This window comes from Oncorhynchus nerka, linkage group LG26 (genome assembly GCF_034236695.1).
Source record: "Oncorhynchus nerka isolate Pitt River linkage group LG26, Oner_Uvic_2.0, whole genome shotgun sequence".
Lineage (NCBI taxonomy): Eukaryota > Metazoa > Chordata > Actinopteri > Salmoniformes > Salmonidae > Oncorhynchus > Oncorhynchus nerka.
In genome coordinates, this window is record NC_088421.1 from 49,072,355 (window position 1) to 49,095,318 (window position 22,964).

A 22,964-nucleotide genomic window follows, 5' to 3' on the forward strand; every position below is an offset into this window, starting at 1 on the left:
GGCTGTGTGTGCGCGCATGCGCCTTGGGTGGTGTGGTCAGAGCGTTGGGACAGCTCTCGTAGGAGCTGTACATCTGTGTGTGTGTGTAGGTGTGCGTGCGCCTTGGGTGGTGTGGTCAGAGCGTTGGGACAGCTCTCGTAGGAGCTGTACATCAGTATCTCACAGTGTAGGGGTGTGTGTGTGTGTAGGGGTGTGTGTACCTTGGGTGGAGCGGTCAGAGCGTTGGCACAGCCCTCGTAGGCGTTGTACATCAGTTTCTCCAGGTTTTCCAGGAACTGCAAGAGCAGCGCCAGACGCAGCTGGTTGCTATGGTGACCGTCGTCTGTGTCGCCGCCGCTCCATTGGCTGAGCTCCTGTTCAGTGTTCAGACTGTGGGCCGCCAGGCTGCGGATTATACCTGGAGAGGAGGGAGGAGGGGAGGAGGGGGGAGGAGAGGAGGGGACCCTACAGGGGGGGGGAGGGAAGAGGAGAGGGGAGGGGAGGAGGGAAGAGGAGAGGAGAGAGGGAAAGAGGAGGGGAGGAGAGGAGAGGAGGGAAGAGGAGAGGAGGAGGAGAGGAGAGGGGGAGAGAGGGAGGGGAGGGAAGAGGAGAGGAGGAGAGAGGGAAGGGAGGGAGAGGAGGAGAGAGGAAGAGGAGAGAGGGAGGGGAGGGAGGGAGAGGGGGGAGGAGAGGGAGGGTGGGGAGGAGAGAGAGAGAGGAGGAGAGGGGAGGGAGGGAGGGAAGAGGGGAGGAGGAGGAGGGGAGGGGAGGAGGGATGGAGGAAGGGGAGGAGGGATGGAGGAAGGGGAGGAGGGATGGAGGAAGGGGAGGAGGGAGGGAGGAGAGAGGGAAGGATATGTTCTTGAAAGAGGCAACATGTAAATCCAGAATGTGTATAGGATGGAATAGGGGGGAGGCTCAATATACTTTCAAATGACTCAAACCAAATGGAAACTGTGTAGAAATTATAATGGACCTGCATTTGGTACAGTTTCATGACTGTGTCCAGCTGGCTAACAGACTTATCACCGATCTGAAAGCTAGACCGTCAGGGAGCATCGGAAATTCCCCAAACCATTTTGACAGTGAAAGAAATAACATTTTCAGTGTGGCCCTCCGGAACTTGCTGAAAAGTAAATGTGGCTCACAGGGAAAATGAGTTTCACACCCCTGGTTTACGGGTCTAACTGGCAGGACATCAGTGTTACAGGGGAGGAGCTACAGGGGCAGAGCTACAGGGGCGGAGCTACATGGGGCGGAGATACAGGGGAGGAGCTACAGGGGCGGAGCTACATGGGGCAGAGCTACAGGGGTTCAGAAATGCAAAGAACAGCCCCTCTCCAGGCCTCCCCCACCTTATCAACATGTTTAAAAAAATCATGGGGAAAACTCTGGACTAAGTGTGTGTGTGTTTTTGAGTGTGTGTGTGTGTGTTTTAGTGTGTGCGTGTGTTAGTGTGTGTGTGTGTGTTAGTGTGTGTGTGTGTGTTTTAGTGTGTGTGGGTGTGTGTTTTAGTGTGTGTGGGTGTGTGTTTTAGTGTGTGTGTGTGTGTGTTTTAGTGTGTGTAACAGCCCGTACCCTCTATGGTCTGGAAGGTGTCCTGTGCCCGTCCCAGCGGGGTACGGAGTTTAGACAACACTGTGAACTGAGCTGCCTCCCACACCGCCCACTGCCACAGCACCGCCTCCGTCTTCAGCAGACCCCGCGGTACACACACACCGCCACCCGCACCGGAGACACACACACCCCCTTCACGACCTGACGAGACACCCTCGCGCTTCTCCAGGCGCTGGCAGCTGTGGTACAGACGCTCCAGCCACGGTTCTTTACTGTAGGAACACAGATAAACCCACATTAGCATATATCCACACACACACAACTTAGCAGAACACACACACACACAGTTTCCCCTTCCCCATTCTGGTCCCTCATGCGAATCGAACCCACAACCCTGGCGTTGTAAGCCCCAAGCTCTACCAACTGAGGCACACGGGACCCACGACACACACATTAGCAGAAGGATCCCCCCCAGAGCCAGGAAGCCTACCCTCCGCGGTGCTGGCTGCCATAGAGGATGAAGCTGATGAGGTCACTGAAGTCCTGGGGGTGAAAGGTGCTGCTGGGGGGGCGGCTCATGTGACGACGGACCACCAAGGAGATCTCCTCTATCTCTGGGTGGCTGTGGTTACTGCAGGGTCACACACACACACACACATTAAGGTTACTGCAGGGTCACACACACATTAAGGTTACTGCAGGGTCACACACACATTAAGGTTACTGCAGGGTCACACACACACATTAAGGTTACTGCAGGGTCACACACACATTAAGGTCACACACACATTAAGGTTACTGCAGGGTCACACACACACATTAAGGTTACCGCAGGGTCACACACACATTAAGGTTACCGCAGGGTCACACACACATTAAGGTCACACACACATTAAGGTTACTGCAGACACACACACACTAAGGTCACACAGATAGATAAAGACAATATGAGGTAGGTATTCATAGTGTTTGGTATTCTCAGTGTAGATATAAAGACAATATGAGGTAGGTATTCATAGTGTTTGGTATTCTCAGTGTAGTTAAAGACAATATGAGGTAGGTATTCATAGTGTTTGGTATTCTCAGTGTAGATATAAAGACAATATGAGGAAGGTATTCATAGTGTTTGGTATTCTCAGTGTAGATAAAGACAATATGAGGAAGGTATTCATAGTGTTTGGTATTCTCAGTGTAGATATAAAGACAATATGAGGTAGGTATTCATAGTGTTTGGTATTCTCAGTGTAGATAAAGACAATATGAGGAAGGTATTCATAGTGTTTGGTATTCTCAGTGTAGATATAAAGACAATCCAAGCAACTCACCCAATTCGTTTTTACATTAGTTGAAGTTTTGACTGATAAAAACCAGACCATGAGTGAGCGCATAGCCGATTTCATTCATTTTGCTGCTATGATAATGACAAGTTACTTGAAGTTTGACTTGAAGATGACTTAATAAACATATTCGTTTATTTGTTTTCTATGTGACAGAATGTGTGCGTTTTTTCATGTTTGGAATTATTTGTAGCATTGTGACCCAGCTGGCATCGTTAACCAGGTCTCTTTGGTAAAAGAAAAACATTGAATATTGTCAGGCCGGGATTGAATGAGTCTGTCGACACCGTGCCTTTTAAAAGGTAAACCGTTGCAGATAACGGCCCAATCAGAAATGTTCTTTACATGTGAGGGATACAAGGCGTGATCAGACAGGGTCCCGGCCTCAGAGCAGTCGGCCACCGACAGGCCTCAGAGCAGTCGGCCACCGACAGGCCTCAGAGCAGTCGGCCACCGACAGGGTCCCGGCCTCAGAGCAGTCGGCCACCGACAGGCCCCCGGCCTCAGAGCAGTCGGCCACCGACAGGGTCCCGGCCTCAGAGCAGTCGGCCACCGACAGGGTCCCGGCCTCAGAGCAGTCGGCCACCGACAGGGTCCCGGCCTCAGAGCAGTCGGCCACCGACAGGCCCCCGGCCTCAGAGCAGTCGGCCACCGACAGGGTCCCGGCCTCAGAGCAGTCGGCCACCGACAGGGTCCCGGCCTCAGAGCAGTCGGCCACCGACAGGGTCCCGAGAGCAGTCGGCCACCGACAGGGTCCCGGCCTCAGAGCAGTCGGCCACCGACAGGGTCCCGGCCTCAGAGCAGTCAGCCACCGACAGGGTCCCGGCCTCAGAGCAGTCAGTCACCGACAGGGTCCCGGCCTCAGAGCAGTCAGTCACCGACAGGGTCCCGGCCTCAGAGCAGTCAGTCACCGACAGGCCTTAGAGCAGTCAGTCACCGACAGGGTCCCGGCCTCAGAGCAGTCAGTCACCGACAGGGTCCCGGCCTCAGAGCAGTCAGTCACCGACAGGGTCCCGGCCTCAGAGCAGTCAGTCACCGACAGGGTCCCGGCCTCAGAGCAGTCAGTCACCGACAGGGTCCCGGCCTCAGAGCAGTCAGTCACCGACAGGGTCCCGGCCTCAGAGCAGTCAGTCACCGACAGGGTCCCGGCCTCAGAGCAGTCGGTCACCGACAGGGTCCCGGCCTCAGAGCAGTCGGTCACCGACAGGGTCCCGGCCTCAGAGCAGTCGGTCACCGACAGGGTCCCGGCCTTAGAGCAGTCGGTCACCGGTCCCGGCCTCAGAGCAGTCAGTCACCGACAGGGTCCCGGCCTTAGAGCAGTCAGTCACCGACAGGCCTCAGAGCAGTCAGTCACCGACAGGGTCCCGGCCTTAAAGCAGTCAGTCACCGACAGGGTCCCGGCCTCAGAGCAGTCAGTCACCGAGGGTCCCGGCCTCAGAGCAGTCAGTCACCGACAGGGTCCCGGCCTCAGAGCAGTCAGTCACCGACAGGGTCCCGGCCTCAGTCAGTCAGAGGGGGTCCCGGCCTCAGAGCAGTCAGTCAGACAGGGTCCCGGAGAGCAGTCAGTCACCGACAGGGTCCCGGCCTCAGAGCAGTCAGTCACCGACAGGGTCCCGGCCTCAGAGCAGTCAGTCACCGACAGGGTCCCGGCCTCAGAGCAGTCAGTCACCGACAGGGTCCCGGCCTCAGAGCAGTCAGTCACCGACAGGGTCCCGGCCTCAGAGCAGTCAAACCGACAGGGTCCCGGCCTCAGAGCAGTCGGTCACCGACAGGGTCCCGGCCTCAGAGCAGTCGGTCACCGACAGGGTCCCGGCCTCAGAGCAGTCGGTCACCGACAGGGTCCCGGCCTCAGAGCAGTCGGTCACCGACAGGGTCCCGGCCTCAGAGCAGTCAGTCACCGACAGGCAGGGAGCAGTCAGTCACCGACAGGGTCCCGGCCCAAGCAGTCAGTCACCGACAGGGTCCCGGCCTCAGAGCAGTCAGTCACCGACAGGGTCCCGGCCTCAGAGCAGTCAGTCACCGACAGGGTCCCGGCCTCAGAGCAGTCAGTCACCGACAGGGTCCCGGCCTCAGAGCAGTCAGTCACCGACAGGGTCCCGGCCTCAGAGCAGTCAGTCACCGACAGGGTCCCGGCCTCAGGCAGTCTGTCAGGACAGGGTCCCGGCCTCAGAGCAGTCAGTCACCGACAGGGTCCCGGCCTCAGAGCAGTCAGTCACTACAGGGTCCCGGCCTCAGAGCAGTCAGTCACCGACAGGGTCCCGGCCTTAGAGCAGTCAGTCACCGACAGGGTCCCGGCCTTAGAGCAGTCAGTCACCGACAGGGTCCCGGCCTTAGAGCAGCCCCAGTCAGTAATTGAGGATAGAGGAGGGTGATCGGTCTGTGTTGTGTGCTGACCTGAGTGTCACGTCCAGAGGGATTGTCCTCAGCAGCTTGCAACATCACCGCAGAGTGCACCAGCTGGACACGACAAACATCCACACACCTGGGAGGCACAGGACAGACACAACGTTATACACACTTTTGGGTTGATGCTTTTGTGTATGGGGTTGTTTAAGGGGTTGTTTTAGGTGTGTGTGTGTGTGTGTATATAAGGGGTTGTTTTAGGTGTGTGTGTGTGTGTGTGTTTAAGGGGTTGTTTTAGGTGTGTGTGTGTATAAGGGGTTGTTTTAGGTGTGTGTGTGTGTGTGTGTGTATAAGGGGTTGTTTTAGGTGTGTGTGTGTGTGTGTGTGTATAAGGGGTTGTTTTAGGTGTGTGTGTGTGTGTATATAAGGGGTTGTTTTGTGTGTGCGTGCGTGTGCGTGCGTGTGTGTGTCTCTGTGTGTGTGTGTGTCTCTGTGTGTGTGTGTGTGTGTGTGTGTGTGTGTGTGTCTGTGTGTGTGTGTTACCTCTGCAGCAGCTCTGTGTTGAGTGAGGAGGAGATGACCTGAAGGCTGTTGCAGGTCTGGAGGCAGATGACTGGGTCCTCATTCAGGGCTGCAGACCGACAGAGAGCAGAGTCAACACACACACACACACACACTGCAGGAATCAGGTTCTGAAAATCCTGGTTGGAAGACCCCCCAGAATCAGGAGGAATATTTCATCTAGAATTTCTGGAACACCTGGGAATTTAAGTTATTTACCTCTCTATAGTTCCACAGTATTTACCGTTGTGGAACAGACCCTCTCTATAGATAAACAGTATTTACCGTTGTGGAACAGACCCTCTCTATAGTTAAACAGTATTTACCGTTGTGGAACAGACCCTCTCTATAGTTCCACAGTATTTACCGTTGTGGAACAGACCCTCTCTATAGATAAACAGTATTTACCGTTGTGGAACAGACCCTCTCTATAGATAAACAGTATTTACCGTTGTGGAACAGACCCTCTCTATAGTTAAACAGTATTTACCGTTGTGGAACAGACCCTCTCTATAGTTAAACAGTATTTACCGTTGTGGAACAGACCCTCTCTATAGTTAAACAGTATTTACCGTTGTGGAACAGACCCTCTCTATAGTTAAACAGTATTTACCGTTGTGGAACAGACCCTCTCTATAGATAAACAGTATTTACCGTTGTGGAGCAGACCCTCTCTATAGATAAACAGTATTTACCGTTGTGGAACAGACCCTCTCTATAGTTAAACAGTATTTACCGTTGTGGAACAGACCCTCTCTATAGTTCCACAGTATTTACCATTGTGGAACAGACCCTCTCTATAGTTAAACAGTATTTACCATTGTGGAACAGACCCTCTCTATAGATAAACAGTATTTACCGTTGTGGAACAGACCCTCTCTATAGTTCCACAGTATTTACCATTGTGGAACAGACCCTCTCTTTTGTTCCACAGTATTTACCGTTGTGGAACAGACCCTCTCTATAGTTAAACAGTATTTACCGTTGTGGAACAGACCCTCTCTATAGTTCCACAGTATTTACCGTTGTGGAACAGACCCTCTCTATAGATAAACAGTATTTACCGTTGTGGAACAGACCCTCTCTATAGATAAACAGTATTTACCGTTGTGGAACAGACCCTCTCTATAGATAAACAGTATTTACCGTTGTGGAACAGACCCTCTCTATAGTTCCACAGTATTTACCGTTGTGGAACAGACCCTCTCTATAGACAGTATTTACCATTGTGGAACAGACCCTCTCTATAGATAAACAGTATTTAACGTTGTGGAGCAGACCCTCTCTATAGATAAACAGTATTTACCGTTGTGGAACAGACCCTCTCTATAGTTCCACAGTATTTACCGTTGTGGAACAGACCCTCTCTATAGATAAACAGTATTTACTGTTGAGTAGACCCTCTCTATAGATAAACAGTATTTACCGTTGTGGAACAGACCCTCTCTATAGTTAAACAGTATTTACCGTTGTGGAACAGACCCTCTCTATAGATAAACAGTATTTACCGTTGTGGAACAGACCCTCTCTATAGATAAACAGTATTTACCGTTGTGGAACAGACCCTCTCTATAGATAAACAGTATTTACCGTTGTGGAACAGACCCTCTCTATAGTTCCACAGTATTTACCGTTGTGGAACAGACCCTCTCTATAGATAAACAGTATTTACCATTGTGGAGCAGACCCTCTCTATAGATAAACAGTATTTACCGTTGTGGAACAGACCCTCTCTATAGATAAACAGTATTTACCGTTGTGGAACAGACCCTCTCTATAGTTAAACAGTATTTACCGTTGTGGAACAGACCCTCTCTATAGTTAAACAGTATTTACCGTTGTTTCTCTATAGTTAAACAGTATTTACCGTTGTGGAACAGACCCTCTCTATAGTTAAACAGTATTTACCGTTGTGGAACAGACCCTCTCTATAGTTAAACAGTATTTACCGTTGTGGAACAGACCCTCTCTATAGATAAACAGTATTTACCGTTGTGGAGCAGACCCTCTCTATAGATAAACAGTATTTACCGTTGTGGAACAGACCCTCTCTATAGTTAAACAGTATTTACCGTTGTGGAACAGACCCTCTCTATAGTTAAACAGTATTTACCGTTGTGGAACAGACCCTCTCTATAGTTAAACAGTATTTACCGTTGTGGAACAGACCCTCTCTATAGTTAAACAGTATTTACCGTTGTGGAACAGACCCTCTCTATAGACAGTATTTACCGTTGTGGAACAGACCCTCTCTATAGATACAGTATTTACCATTGTGGAACAGACCCTCTCTATAGACAGTATTTACCATTGTGGAACAGACCCTCTCTATAGATCCACAGTATTTACCGTTGTGGAACAGACCCTCTCTATAGTTCCACAGTATTTACCGTTGTGGAACAGACCCTCTCTATAGATAAACAGTATTTACCGTTGTGGAACAGACCCTCTCTATAGTTAAACAGTATTTACCGTTGTGGAACAGACCCTCTCTATAGATCCACAGTATTTACCGTTGTGGAACAGACCCTCTCTATAGTTCCACAGTATTTACCGTTGTGGAACAGACCCTCTCTATAGATAAACAGTATTTACCGTTGTGGAACAGACCCTCTCTATAGATAAACAGTATTTACCGTTGTGGAACAGACCCTCTCTATAGTTAAACAGTATTTACCGTTGTGGAACAGACCCTCTCTATAGTTCCACAGTATTTACCGTTGTGGAACAGACCCTCTCTATAGATAAACAGTATTTACCGTTGAGGAGCAGACCCTCTCTATAGATAAACAGTATTTACCGTTGTGGAACAGACCCTCTCTATAGTTAAACAGTATTTACCGTTGTGGAACAGACCCTCTCTATAGATAAACAGTATTTACCGTTGTGGAACAGACCCTCTCTATAGATAAACAGTATTTACCGTTGTGGAACAGACCCTCTCTATAGATAAACAGTATTTACCGTTGTGGAACAGACCCTCTCTATAGTTAAACAGTATTTACCGTTGTGGAACAGACCCTCTCTATAGTTCCACAGTATTTACCGTTGTGGAACAGACCCTCTCTATAGATAAACAGTATTTACCGTTGTGGAACAGACCCTCTCTATAGATAAACAGTATTTACCGTTGTGGAACAGACCCTCTCTATAGTTAAACAGTATTTACCGTTGTGGAACAGACCCTCTCTATAGTTAAACAGTATTTACCGTTGTGGAACAGACCCTCTCTATAGTTAAACAGTATTTACCGTTGTGGAACAGACCCTCTCTATAGTTAAACAGTATTTACCGTTGTGGAACAGACCCTCTCTATAGATAAACAGTATTTACTTGTGGAGCAGACCCTCTCTATAGATAAACAGTATTTACCGTTGTCCCTCTCTATAGTTAAACAGTATTTACCGTTGTGGAACAGACCCTCTCTATAGTTCCACAGTATTTACCATTGTGGAACAGACCCTCTCTATAGTTAAACAGTATTTACCATTGTGGAACAGACCCTCTCTATAGATAAACAGTATTTACCGTTGTGGAACAGACCCTCTCTATAGTTCCACAGTATTTACCATTGTGGAACAGACCCTCTCTTTTGTTCCACAGTATTTACCGTTGTGGAACAGACCCTCTCTATAGTTAAACAGTATTTACCGTTGTGGAACAGACCCTCTCTATAGTTCCACAGTATTTACCGTTGTGGAACAGACCCTCTCTATAGATAAACAGTATTTACCGTTGTGGAACAGACCCTCTCTATAGATAAACAGTATTTACCGTTGTGGAACAGACCCTCTCTATAGATAAACAGTATTTACCGTTGTGGAACAGACCCTCTCTATAGTTCCACAGTATTTACCGTTGTGGAACAGACCCTCTCTATAGACAGTATTTACCATTGTGGAACAGACCCTCTCTATAGATAAACAGTATTTAACGTTGTGGAGCAGACCCTCTCTATAGATAAACAGTATTTACCGTTGTGGAACAGACCCTCTCTATAGTTCCACAGTATTTACCGTTGTGGAACAGACCCTCTCTATAGATAAACAGTATTTACTGTTGAGGAGCAGACCCTCTCTATAGATAAACAGTATTTACCGTTGTGGAACAGACCCTCTCTATAGTTAAACAGTATTTACCGTTGTGGAACAGACCCTCTCTATAGATAAACAGTATTTACCGTTGTGGAACAGACCCTCTCTATAGATAAACAGTATTTACCGTTGTGGAACAGACCCTCTCTATAGATAAACAGTATTTACCGTTGTGGAACAGACCCTCTCTATAGTTCCACAGTATTTACCGTTGTGGAACAGACCCTCTCTATAGATAAACAGTATTTACCATTGTGGAGCAGACCCTCTCTATAGATAAACAGTATTTACCGTTGTGGAACAGACCCTCTCTATAGATAAACAGTATTTACCGTTGTGGAACAGACCCTCTCTATAGTTAAACAGTATTTACCGTTGTGGAACAGACCCTCTCTATAGTTAAACAGTATTTACCGTTGTGGAACAGACCCTCTCTATAGTTAAACAGTATTTACCGTTGTGGAACAGACCCTCTCTATAGTTAAACAGTATTTACCGTTGTGGAACAGACCCTCTCTATAGTTAAACAGTATTTACCGTTGTGGAACAGACCCTCTCTATAGATAAACAGTATTTACCGTTGTGGAGCAGACCCTCTCTATAGATAAACAGTATTTACCGTTGTGGAACAGACCCTCTCTATAGTTAAACAGTATTTACCGTTGTGGAACAGACCCTCTCTATAGTTAAACAGTATTTACCGTTGTGGAACAGACCCTCTCTATAGTTAAACAGTATTTACCGTTGTGGAACAGACCCTCTCTATAGTTAAACAGTATTTACCGTTGTGGAACAGACCCTCTCTATAGACAGTATTTACCGTTGTGGAACAGACCCTCTCTATAGATACAGTATTTACCATTGTGGAACAGACCCTATAGACAGTATTTACCATTGTGGAACAGACCCTCTCTATAGATAAACAGTATTTACCGTTGTGGAACAGACCCTCTCTATAGTTCCACAGTATTTACCGTTGTGGAACAGACCCTCTCTATAGATAAACAGTATTTACCGTTGTGGAACAGACCCTCTCTATAGACAGTATTTACCGTTGTGGAACAGACCCTCTCTATAGATACAGTATTTACCATTGTGGAACAGACCCTCTCTATAGATACAGTATTTACCGTTGTGGAACAGACCCTCTCTATAGATAAACAGTATTTACCGTTGTGGAACAGACCCTCTCTATAGATACAGTATTTACCGTTGTGGAACAGACCCTCTCTATAGTTAAACAGTATTTACCGTTGTGGAACAGACCCTCTCTATAGTTCCACAGTATTTACCGTTGTGGAACAGACCCTCTCTATAGATAAACAGTATTTACCGTTGAGGAGCAGACCCTCTCTATAGATAAACAGTATTTACCGTTGTGGAACAGACCCTCTCTATAGTTAAACAGTATTTACCGTTGTGGAACAGACCCTCTCTATAGATAAACAGTATTTACCGTTGTGGAACAGACCCTCTCTATAGATAAACAGTATTTACCGTTGTGGAACAGACCCTCTCTATAGATAAACAGTATTTACCGTTGTGGAACAGACCCTCTCTATAGTTAAACAGTATTTACCGTTGTGGAACAGACCCTCTCTATAGTTCCACAGTATTTACCGTTGTGGAACAGACCCTCTCTATAGATAAACAGTATTTACCATTGTGGAGCAGACCCTCTCTATAGATAAACAGTATTTACCGTTGTGGAACAGACCCTCTCTATAGTTAAACAGTATTTACCGTTGTGGAACAGACCCTCTCTATAGTTAAACAGTATTTACCGTTGTGGAACAGACCCTCTCTATAGACAGTATTTACCGTTGTGGAACAGACCCTCTCTATAGATACAGTATTTACCATTGTGGAACAGACCCTCTCTATAGACAGTATTTACCATTGTGGAACAGACCCTCTCTATAGTTAAACAGTATTTACCGTTGTGGAACAGACCCTCTCTATAGTTAAACAGTATTTACCGTTGTGGAACAGACCCTCTCTATAGTTAAACAGTATTTACCGTTGTGGAACAGACCCTCTCTATAGTTAAACAGTATTTACCGTTGTGGAACAGACCCTCTCTATAGACAGTATTTACCGTTGTGGAACAGACCCTCTCTATAGATACAGTATTTACCATTGTGGAACAGACCCTCTCTATAGACAGTATTTACCATTGTGGAACAGACCCTCTCTATAGATCCACAGTATTTACCGTTGGGAACAGACCCTCTCTATAGTTCCACAGTATTTACTGTTGTGGAACAGACCCTCTCTATAGATAAACAGTATTTACCGTTGTGGAACAGACCCTCTCTATAGTTAAACAGTATTTACCGTTGTGGAACAGACCCTCTCTATAGATCCACAGTATTTACCGTTGTGGAACAGACCCTCTCTATAGTTCCACAGTATTTACCGTTGTGGAACAGACCCTCTCTATAGATAAACAGTATTTACCGTTGTGGAACAGACCCTCTCTATAGTTAAACAGTATTTACCATTGTGGAACAGACCCTCTCTATAGACAGTATTTACCATTGTGGAACAGACCCTCTCTATAGACAGTATTTACCATTGTGGAGCAGACCCTCTCTATAGATAAACAGTATTTACCGTTGTGGAACAGACCCTCTCTATAGTTAAACAGTATTTACCATTGTGGAACAGACCCTCTCTATAGACAGTATTTACCATTGTGGAACAGACCCTCTCTATAGACAGTATTTACCATTGTGGAACAGACCCTCTCTATAGACAGTATTTACCATTGTGGAACAGACCCTCTCTATAGACAGTATTTACCATTGTGGAGCAGACCCTCTCTATAGACAGTATTTACCGTTGTGGAACAGACCCTCTCTATAGATACAGTATTTACCGTTGTGGAACAGACCCTCTCTATAGATACAGTATTTACCGTTGTGGAGCAGACCCTTGCAGAACTTGTGGAAGGAGGGGAGGGAGAAGAGAGGGGTGTAGGTATCAGACCTCTTCATCATCAGGCACATCTCCAGAGACCACGTCAACAACAGCTTCCTGTTTGGAGCAGACACACACACACACACACACACACACACACACTAGGTTAGGTTATATGGTGGAGAAATTACAAGATTGTGTTATAATACGGTCATGGCATCAAATGGTTGTTTTAAGCAACAGAACAGAGGGTTCTGAGAACACTGTGTGTGTTCTATGGAGGATGGGCCTCTGGGAGATTGTGTTATAATACTGTCATAGCATCAAATGGTTGTTTTATGCAACAGAACAGAGGGTTCTAAGAACACTGTGTGTGTTCTATGGAGGATGGGCCTCTGGGAGATTGTGTTATAATACTGTCATAGCATCAAATGGTTGTTTTATGCAACAGAACAGAGGGTTCTAAGAACACTGTGTTCTATGGAGGATGGGCCTCTGGGAGATTGTGTTATAATACTGTCATAGCATCAAATGGTTGTTTTATGCAACAGAACAGAGGGTTCTAAGAACACTGTGTTCTATGGAGGATGGGCCTCTGGGAGATTGTGTTATAATACTGTCATAGCATCAAATGGTTGTTTTATGCAACAGAACAGAAGGTTCTGAGAACACTGTGTGTTCTACGGAGGATGGGCCTCTGGGAGATTGTGTTATAATACTGTCATTCAAATGAGCAACAGAACAGAAGGTTCTGAGAACACTGTGTGTGTTCTGGAGGATGGGCCTCTGGGAGATTTAACACTGACAGGAGATTGACCATGTCTTTGGGTGATACCACATTCCAGAGCCTGAGGTAATGTTTCTGTACTGGGGGGGACATGGCTCCAGTATGGAGTTGGGGTCCCCCAGGGGGACATGGCTCCAGTATGGAGTTGGGGTCCCCCAGGGGGACATGGCTCCAGTATGGAGTTGGGGGGCCAGAACCTGGTCTCTACACAATAAGGACAGTCTTTACCGCAGATACTGTCTGCTGTGAATTATTATTATCTCTTATATATGAATCCTAACCTCGTGACCCATTCCATACATCTGTTGTTTGTCATGGATGAACTTTGCTATAAAATGCTGCGTCTCGTAACATCCAGGGTCGCTGACAAGCTCCATTACTGCACTAATTAAATAATAAGCTCCATTACTGCACTAATTAAATAATACGCTCCATTACTGCACTAATTAAATAAGCTCCATTACTGCACTAATTAAATAATACGCTCCATTACTGCACTAATTAAATAATAAGCTCCATTACTGCACTAATTAAATAATAAGCTCCATTACTGCACTAATTAAATAATAAGCTCCATTACTGCACTAATTAAATAATAAGCTCCATTACTGCACTAATTAAATAATAAGCTCCATTACTGCACTAATTAAATAATAAGCTCCATTACTGCACTAATTAAATAATACAAGTTGGATTGTTTTGAAGAAATGTAAAGAAGTCTCCTTTTGATGACAATAATTCCACCCACAGTTATCGTTCAACTACACCTGTGTGTGTGTGTGAGACATGTATAGCGCGTGTACCTGGCCTCAGTGTAGAGCTGCTCCTTCCTCAGCAGGGCTCCCAGCAGGGACAGCAGGGTGCTGAAGTGTTTCCTGGTTGCCGTGGTTACCGTGCTGATGACCGCCCCGTCAAAGAGAGAAGGGGAGGAAGAGGACAGGCTGGACGAGATGAAGTGATCATGTCTGAAAAACAGAGGGGGAGAGAGAGAGGATTGAAAGAGAAGACAACAGAATGTGGTGAACTGTTTAAAAAAAGATTTAAGTTTTGTGGTACAGTGTGAGTACAGGGTGGTAGTGTGTGTTACCTGGTACAGTGTGAGTACAGGGTATATAACAGCAGGGTGGTAGTGTGTGTTACCTGGTACAGTGTGAGTACAGGGTGGTAGTGTGTGTTACCTGGTACAGTGTGAGTACAGGGTATATAACAGCAGGGTGGTAGTGTGTGTTACCTGGTACAGTGTGAGTACAGGGTGGTAGTGTGTGTTACCTGGTACAGTGTGAGTACAGGGTATATAACAGCAGGGTGGTAGTGTGTGTTACCTGGTACAGTGTGAGTACAGGGTGGTAGTGTGTGTTACCTGGTACAGTGTGAGTACAGGGTATATAACAGCAGGGTGGTAGTGTGTGTTACCTGGTACAGTGTGAGTACAGGGTGGTAGTGTGTGTTACCTGGTACAGTGTGAGTACAGGGTGGTAGTGTGTGTTACCTGGTACAGTGTGAGTACAGGGTGGTAGTGTGTGTTACCTGGTACAGTGTGAGTACAGGGTGGTAGTGTGTGTTACACAGTGTGAGTACAGGGTATATAACACAGCATATTGTACAGCAGGGTGGTAGACGGCCAGGTCAGAGTGGACCAACATCAGGTTCTGACTCAACAACGCAAACACCGTCGGAGACAGAGCCCACATCTACAGAGTGGGGGGGGGGGCAGAGGGAGAGGCAGAGAGGGGGGCAAAGGGAGGGAGAGGGGAGGGGGGGCAGAGGGAGAGGGAGGAGAGACAAGCCAGAGGTACATTTTAAGTTACAGTTCAGTCATGTTACTTGGTGTTGCTGATGGTAGTGCAGTGTGTGTTATGTAACATACCCCTATGAGTGAGTGCTCGGTATTTGGGCCAGAAATGTGCGTGTGTGTGTGTGTGTATGTGTATGTGTGTGTGGTAAATCCAACATACCCCTATCAGTGAGTTCTTGGTATTTGGGCCAGAAATTATGTGTGTGTGTGTGTGTGTGTGTGTGTGTGTGTGTGTAATCCAACATACCCCTATGAGTGAGTTCTTGGTGTTGCCGATGGTGGTGAGGGCTGACAGGTTGAAGATGAGGGTGAACTCTGCCCTCTCTGGGGTGAGGGTGAGGGGGGCGAAGACAGGATGCTGAATGCCGGGAAAGGGTGGAGGGGTTGGGGAGGGGGTACCAGGGGTCGGAGAGAGGCCCAGGGGGGCCAGAAGGCTGGACAGGGCACAGGCCATCTCTCCCAGAACCAGTTTATACGCTGCTTCCAGAATGGGGATGTTCTTCAGGCTCAAAACAGACTGGTACACACCCAGGGCTGCTGACATCACCTGGGGGGGGGTGGGGGGGAGAGAGCAGAGGGGGTCAGTGAAGACACAGACTGGTACACACCCAGGGCTGCTGACATCACCTGGAGAGAGAGAGAGCAAGAGCCCAACATCCTTAGCTAGCTAACATTACATCTCTGTGTTTATCAGAGCACAACATCCTCAGCTAGCTAACATTACATCTCTGTGTTTATCAGAGCACAACATCCTCAGCTAGCTAACATTACATCTGTTATCAGAGCCCAACATCCTTAGCTAGTTAACATTACATATGTTATCAGAGCCCAACATCCTTAGCTAGCTAGCTAACATTACATCTGTTATCAGAGCCCAACATCCTTAGCTAGCTAGCTAACATTACATCTGTTATCAGAGCCCAACATCCTTAGCTAGCTAGCTAACATTACATCTGTTATCAGAGCCCAACATCCTTAGCTAGCTAGCTAACATTACATCTGTTATCAGAGCCCAACATCCTTAGCTAGCTAGCTAACATTACATCTGTTATCAGAGCCCAACATCCTTAGCTAGCTAGCTAACATTACATCTGTTATCAGAGCCCAACATCCTTAGCTAGCTAGCTAACATTACATCTGTTATCAGAGCCCAACATCCTTAGCTAGCTAACATTACATCTGTTATCAGAGCCCAACATCCTTAGCTAGCTAACATTACATCTGTGTTTATCAGAGCACAACATCCTTAACTAGCTAACATTACATCTGTTATCAGAGCCCAACATCCTCAGCTAGCTAACATTACATCTCTGTGTTTATCAGAGCCCAAAATCCTTAGCTAGCTAGCTAACATTACATCTCTCTGTTTATCAGAGCCCAACATCCTCAGCTAGCTAACATTACATCTCTGTGTTTATCAGAGCCCAAAATCCTTAGCTAGCTAGCTAACATTACATCTCTCTGTTTATCAGAGCCCAACATCCTTAGCTAGCTAGCTAACATTACATCTCTGTGTTTATCAGAGACCAAGGGCTTAGGGGCCCAAGTGTTGGGTTTGAGATTCAGCCTATGGTGGTGGTCGATGGAACTTCATTTGGCCCCATAGGTCACAATTCTACACATTTTTCTTATCGTTTTAACTGCAGTTTAAAAGTCAAGAACTGTTTCCATTTGTCACATCCCTGACAAACACACCCACCTCTCTGTCCCTGTTGAAGCGTAGCTCCAGGAGCTGTGATGTTGGAGCCAGCAGCTTCTCCACAAACCACGCTGGGAGCTTAGTGTTGATCTGGTCCACAATCTACAACACAGAGAGAGAGGAGATAATCAATATGGGGTTATTATTAAGAGGAGAGGCAACGCGTTGAACGACCAACCAGTTCTCTGCATTCGGGCAGACATGCATAAAATTGTCAACATGTTTCAGAATGTAGGCCTATATTGGACGCAACATTCAAGTTTCCGCTCACAAAACCAGTCCCCGGCCGTATAAAAACAGTCCCCGGCCGTATAAAAACAGTCCTCGGCCGTATAAAACCAGTCCCCGGCCGTATAAAACCAGTCCCCGGCCGCATGCAAACCAGTATTAGAACCAGTTCTTACCAACGTGATGAGGCTGAGGACGGCCAGGCTGTACTCTGGGCCACAGGCCCGGCAGGCATCCAGCTGGTCCAGACCGTAGGTGATGACGGCGTCGGTCAGCTGTGCGGACGGCTCCAAGCTCACCAGCAGGACACACACACACTCGTTCCCCGCCGTCAACACCGGCTCAGAGAACAACACCTGCTTGGCCGTCGACACGCACGCCAAAACCCGGTTCAAAACCTGGAGAAAGGGAGGAAGGAGAGAGGGAGGAAGGAGAGAGGAAGGAGAGAGGGAGTAGAGGGAGGAAGGAGAGAGAGAGGAAGGAGAAAGGAGAAAGGGAGTAAGTAGAGGGAGTAGAGGGAAGAAGTAGAGAGGGAGGAAGGCGAGAGGGAGTAGAGGGAAGAAGTAGAGAGGGAGGAAGGCGAGAGGGAGTAGAGGGAAGAAGTAGAGAGGGAGGAAGGCGAGAGGGAGTAGAGGGAAGAAGTAGAGAGGGAGGAAGGCGAGAGGGAGTAGAGGGAGGAAGGAGAGAGGGAGTAGAGGGAGGAAGGAGAGAGGGAGTAGAGGGAGGAAGGAGAGAGGGAGTAGAGGGAGGAAGGAGAGAGGGAGTAGAGGGAGGAAGGAGAGAGGGAGTAGAGGGAGGAAGGAGAGAGGGAGTAGAGGGGGGAAGGAGAGAGGGAGTAGAGGGAGGAAGGAGAGAGGGAGTAGAGGGAGGAAGGAGAGAGGGAGTAGAGGGAGGAAGGAAAGAGGGAGTAGAGGGAGGAAGGAGAGAGGGAGCAGAGGGAGGAAGGAGAGAGGGAGTAGAGGGAGGAAGAAAGAGGGAGTAGAGGGAGTAAGGAGAGAGGGAGCAAGGAGAGAGGAAGAGAGAGGGAGTAGAGGGAGAAAGAGAGAGGGAGTAGAGGGAGGAAGGAGAGAGGGAGTAGAGGGAGGAAGGAGAGAGGGAGTAGAGGGAGAAAGGAGAGAGGGAGGAGAGGGAGGAAGGAGAGAGGGAGTAGAGGGAGGAAGGAGAGAGGGAGCAAGGAGAGAGGGAGTAGAGGGAGGAAGTAGAGAGGGAGGAAGGAGAGATGGAGAGAGGGAGGAAGGAGAGAGGGAGTAGAGGGAGGAAGGAGAGAGGGAGTAGAGGGAGGAAGGAGAGAGAGGAAGGAGAGAGGGAGCAAGGAGAGAGGGAGCAAGGAGAGAGGGAGAGAAGGAAGGAGAGAGAGGAAGGAGAGAGAGGAAGGAGAGAGAGAGGAGAGGGAGGAAGGAGAGAGGGAGGAAGGAGGGAGGAAGGAGAGAGGAAGGAGAAGGAGGGAGGGAAGGAGAGAGGAGCAAGGAGGGAGGAAGGAGAGAGGGAGCAAGGAGAGAGGGAGTAGAGGGGAGGAAGGAGAGGAGGAAGGAGAGAGAGAGGAAGGGGAGAGAGAGGAAGGAGAGAGAGGAAGGAGAGAGAGAGTAGAGGGAGAGGAGAGAGGAAGGGGAGGAAGGGAGAGAGAGAGAGAGTAGAGGGGAGAGGGAGAGAGAGGAAGGACAGAGGGAGAAAGGAAAGAGAGAGGGAGGAAGGAGAGGAAGGAGAGAGGGAGTAGAGGGAGGAAGGAAGGAGGAGGTAGAGGGAGGATCAAAGAGTGACAGTAGAGGGAGGAAGGAGAGAGGGAGTCTTTCTCCCAAAGAGAGAGAGGGCCTGAGGAAGGAGAGAGGGTGGAAGGAGAGTGGATCAGAAGGAGAGAGGGAGGAGGTAAGATTGTGTTGGGATCAAATTATGTGACATATGCCTGGTTAATTACGAGAGTCTGTGTGTCTTTCTCCCCATCTCGCCTTACAGAGACGTATGCCTGTGTGATGTGTGTGTGATGGGTGTGTGTGTGTGTGTGTGTCTCTCTCCTTACATCAGAGACGTATGCCTGTGTGTGTGTGTGTGTGTGTGTGTCTCTCTCCTTACATCAGAGACGTATGCCTGTGTGTGTGTGTGTCTCTCTCCTTACATCAGAGACGTATGCCTGTGTGTGTGTGTGTCTCTCTCCTTACATCAGAGACGTATGCCTGTGTGTGTGTGTGTGTGTGTGTGTGTGTGTGTGTGTGTGTCTCTCTCCTTACATCAGAGACGTATGCCTGTGTGTGTGTGTGTCTCTCTCCTTACATCAGAGACGTATGCCTGTGTGTGTGTGTGTGTGTGTGTGTGTCTCTCTCCTTACATCAGAGACGTATGCCTGTGTGTGTGTGTGTGTGTCTCCTTACATCAGAGACGTATGCCTGTGTGTGTGTGTGTGTGTGTGTGTGTGTGTGTGTGTGTGTCTCTCTCTGTGGTGTTAAACTTACATCAGAGAGACGTATGCCTGTGTGTGTGTGTGTGTGTGTGTGTGTGTGTCCCACTAGACTTATTCTCTCCTGTGTGATGGGGGTCTACATGTTGTGTGATGGGTTCTACATGTTGTGTGTGTGTGTGTGTGATGTGTGTGTGTGTGTGTGTGTGTGTGTTAAACCCTAGACTTATTCTGATGTGTGTGTGTGTTAAACCCCTCTTATTCCATTTGTGGTGTTAAACCCTATCAGTTGTTGTGTTAAACGACTTATTCTGCATGCCTGTTATTCTACATGATGGGCGGTTAAACCCCTCTTATTCTACATGTTGTGGTGTTAAACCCCTAGACTTATTCTACATGGGGTTAAACCCCTAGACTTATTCTACATGTTGTCCCTAGACTTATTCAGCGACTTATTCTACATGTTGTGCTGTTAAACCCTCTTATTCAGTTGTTGTGTTAAACCACTAGACTTATTCTAGTTTGGGTTAAACCCCTAGACTTATTCTACGTGGGAGGGGGTGTTAAACCCCGACTCTACCCCTAGACCTACATGTTGTTGTTGTGTTAAACCCCTAGAACCCACGTGAAACCCAGGTCCTGGAAACCCTAGACTTATTCTACGTGGGAAACCCCTAGACTTATTCCATAGATTTGTTCAAACCCTGACTTATTCAAATGTAATGTTAAACAACAGGATTATTCTACATGCGTTGTGTTAAACCCTAGACTTATTCTACATGTTGTGGTGTTAAACCCCTAGACTTATTCTACATGTGGTGTTAAACCCCTAGACTTATTCTACATGTTGTGTTGTTAAACCCCTAGACTTATTCTACATGTTGTTGTGTTAAACCCCTAGACTTATTCTACATGTTGTGTTGTTAAACCCCTAGACTTATTCTACATGTTGTGGTGTTAAACCCCTAGACTTATTCTACATGTTGTGGTGTTAAACCCCTAGACTTATTCTGCATGTTGTTGTTGTGTTAAACCCCTAGACTTATTCTACATGTTGTGGTGTTAAACCACTAGACTTATTCTACATGTTGTGGTGTTAAACCACTAGACTTATTCTGCATGTTGTTGTGTTAAACCCCTAGACTTATTCTACATGTTGTTGTGTTAAACCCCTAGACTTATTCTACATGTTGTTGTGTGTTAAACCCTAGACTTATTCTACATGTTGTTGTGTTTAAACCCTAGACTTATTCTACATTTGTTGTGTTAAACCCCTAGACTTATTCTACATGTTGTTGTGTTAAACCCCTAGACTTATTCTACATGTTGTGGTGTTAAACCCTAGACTTATTCTACATGTTGTTGTGTTAAACCCCTAGACTTATTCTACATGTTGTTGTGTTAAACCCTAGACTTATTCTACATGTTGTTGTTAAACCCCTAGACTTATTCTACATGTTGTTGTTAAACCCCTAGACTTGTTAAACCCTTAGACTTATTCTACATGTTGTGGTGTTAAACCCCTAGACTTATTCTACATGTTGTGGTGTTAAACCACTAGACTTATTCTACATGTTGTGGTGTTAAACCCCTAGACTTATTCTACATGTTGTGGTGTTAAACCCCTAGACTTATTCTGCATGTTGTTGTGTTAAACCCCTAGACTTATTCTACATGTGGTGTTAAACCCCTAGACTTATTCTGCATGTTGTTGTGGTGTTAAAGCCCTAGACTTATTCTACATGTTGTTGTGTTAAACCCCTAGACTTATTCTACATGTTGTGGTGTTAAACCCCTAGACTTATTCTACATGTTGTGGTGTTAAACCCTAGACTTATTCTACATGTTGTGGTGTTAAACCACTAGACTTATTCTACATGTTGTGGTGTTAAACCCCTTATTCTACATGACTTATTCTACATGTTGTGGTGTTAAACCCCTAGACTTATTCTACATGTTGTGGTGTTAAACCCCTAGACTAGACTTATTCTACATGTTGTGTGTTAAACCCCTAGACTTATTCTACATGTTGTGGTGTTAAACCCTAGACTTATTCTACATGTTGTGGTGTTAAACCCTAGACTTATTCTACATGTTGGTGTTAAACCCCTAGACTTATTCTGCATGTTGTTGTGGTGTTAAACCCCTAGACTTATTCTACATGTTGTTGTGTTAAACCCCTAGACTTATTCTACAAACCCTAGACTTATTCTGTGTTGTGTGTTAAACCCCTAGACTTATTCTACATGTTGTGGTGTTAAACCCCTAGACTTATTCTACATGTTGTTGTGTTAAACCCCTAGACTTATTCTACATGTTGTTGTTGTGTTAAACCCCTAGACTTATTCTACATGTTGTGGTGTTAAACCCCTAGACTTATTCTACATGTTGTGGTGTTAAACCCCTAGACTTATTCTACATGTTGTTGTGTTAAACCCCTAGACTTATTCTACATGTTGTTGTTGTGTTAAACCCCTAGACTTATTCTACATGTTGTTGTGTTAAACCCCTAGACTTATTCTGCATGTTGTTGTGTGTTAAACCCCTAGACTTATTCTGCATGTTGTTGTGTTAAACCCCTAGACTTATTCTGCATGTTGTTGTGTTAAAGCCTGAAATCTTAATGGATTAAATACATTTCCATTGATCATCCTTGATGTCACAACAACTTCATTAGAGTCCACCGGTGGTCTGCTACCCAGAACTCTGTGTGTGTGTGTGTGTGTGTGTGTGTGTGTGTGTGTGTGTGTAGTGGTGTTACTGACCTCTGCGTAGGCCTCCATGTCCTCTAGAAACTGTCCCAACAGCGTGGTGGAGAAGGTTAGGTCTGCTACCCAGAACTGTTCCAGGCTCTGCAGCCAGCCTGCACACACACACAGTTCACACACACACACACAGTTCACACACACACACACAGTTCACACACACACACACAGTTCACACACACACACAGTTCACACACACACACAGTTCACACACAGTTGACTTGTGCAAAACCAGAGGTGTCCAACTCATTTTGCCCCAGGGCCCGTATTCGGTGTTGAGAGGTCCGGATGGCTGCACTCTACTTATTATGTCCTTGCAGTCCATTTCCAGGAAATGACTCCACTATTGATAGTGTTGGGAATTTGATGCTCCTTGACTGTCAATAAACTATGAATATCGGTCCATAATCAGTTCCCATTTGGCTTTAATCCATTTAAACTATATGGAGTTTAACTCAAACCACCTGTGGGGTCCTGATTGGATCCCCCATGACAAGCCTGGTGTAAA

At 46.8% G+C, this 22,964-nt stretch overlaps 2 protein-coding genes across 2 annotated transcripts in view; both read right to left on the reverse strand.

Annotated features, from left to right (window-relative positions):
* Window positions 1-17,132, reverse strand: part of LOC135564791 (serine/threonine-protein kinase SMG1-like) — a 137,286-nt gene extending 120,154 nt beyond the window's left edge. The window contains 11 exon segments of the mRNA XM_065010850.1: window positions 201-397; window positions 1,558-1,808; window positions 2,027-2,167; window positions 5,268-5,306; window positions 5,308-5,355; window positions 5,760-5,847; window positions 12,792-12,910; window positions 14,384-14,545; window positions 15,108-15,271; window positions 15,623-15,922; window positions 17,075-17,132. Of these exon segments, the coding sequence (XP_064866922.1) occupies window positions 201-397; window positions 1,558-1,808; window positions 2,027-2,167; window positions 5,268-5,306; window positions 5,308-5,355; window positions 5,760-5,847; window positions 12,792-12,910; window positions 14,384-14,545; window positions 15,108-15,271; window positions 15,623-15,919 (1,506 nt within the window). The 5' untranslated portion in view covers window positions 15,920-15,922; window positions 17,075-17,132.
* Window positions 17,030-22,964, reverse strand: part of LOC135564905 (serine/threonine-protein kinase SMG1-like) — a 28,004-nt gene continuing 22,069 nt past the window's right edge. The window contains exons 9-11 of the mRNA XM_065010991.1: window positions 22,457-22,554; window positions 17,479-17,700; window positions 17,030-17,176 (exon numbers count right to left, since the gene is read on the reverse strand). Of these exons, the coding sequence (XP_064867063.1) occupies window positions 17,030-17,176; window positions 17,479-17,700; window positions 22,457-22,554 (467 nt within the window). The remainder of the gene's footprint in view (window positions 17,177-17,478; window positions 17,701-22,456; window positions 22,555-22,964) is intronic.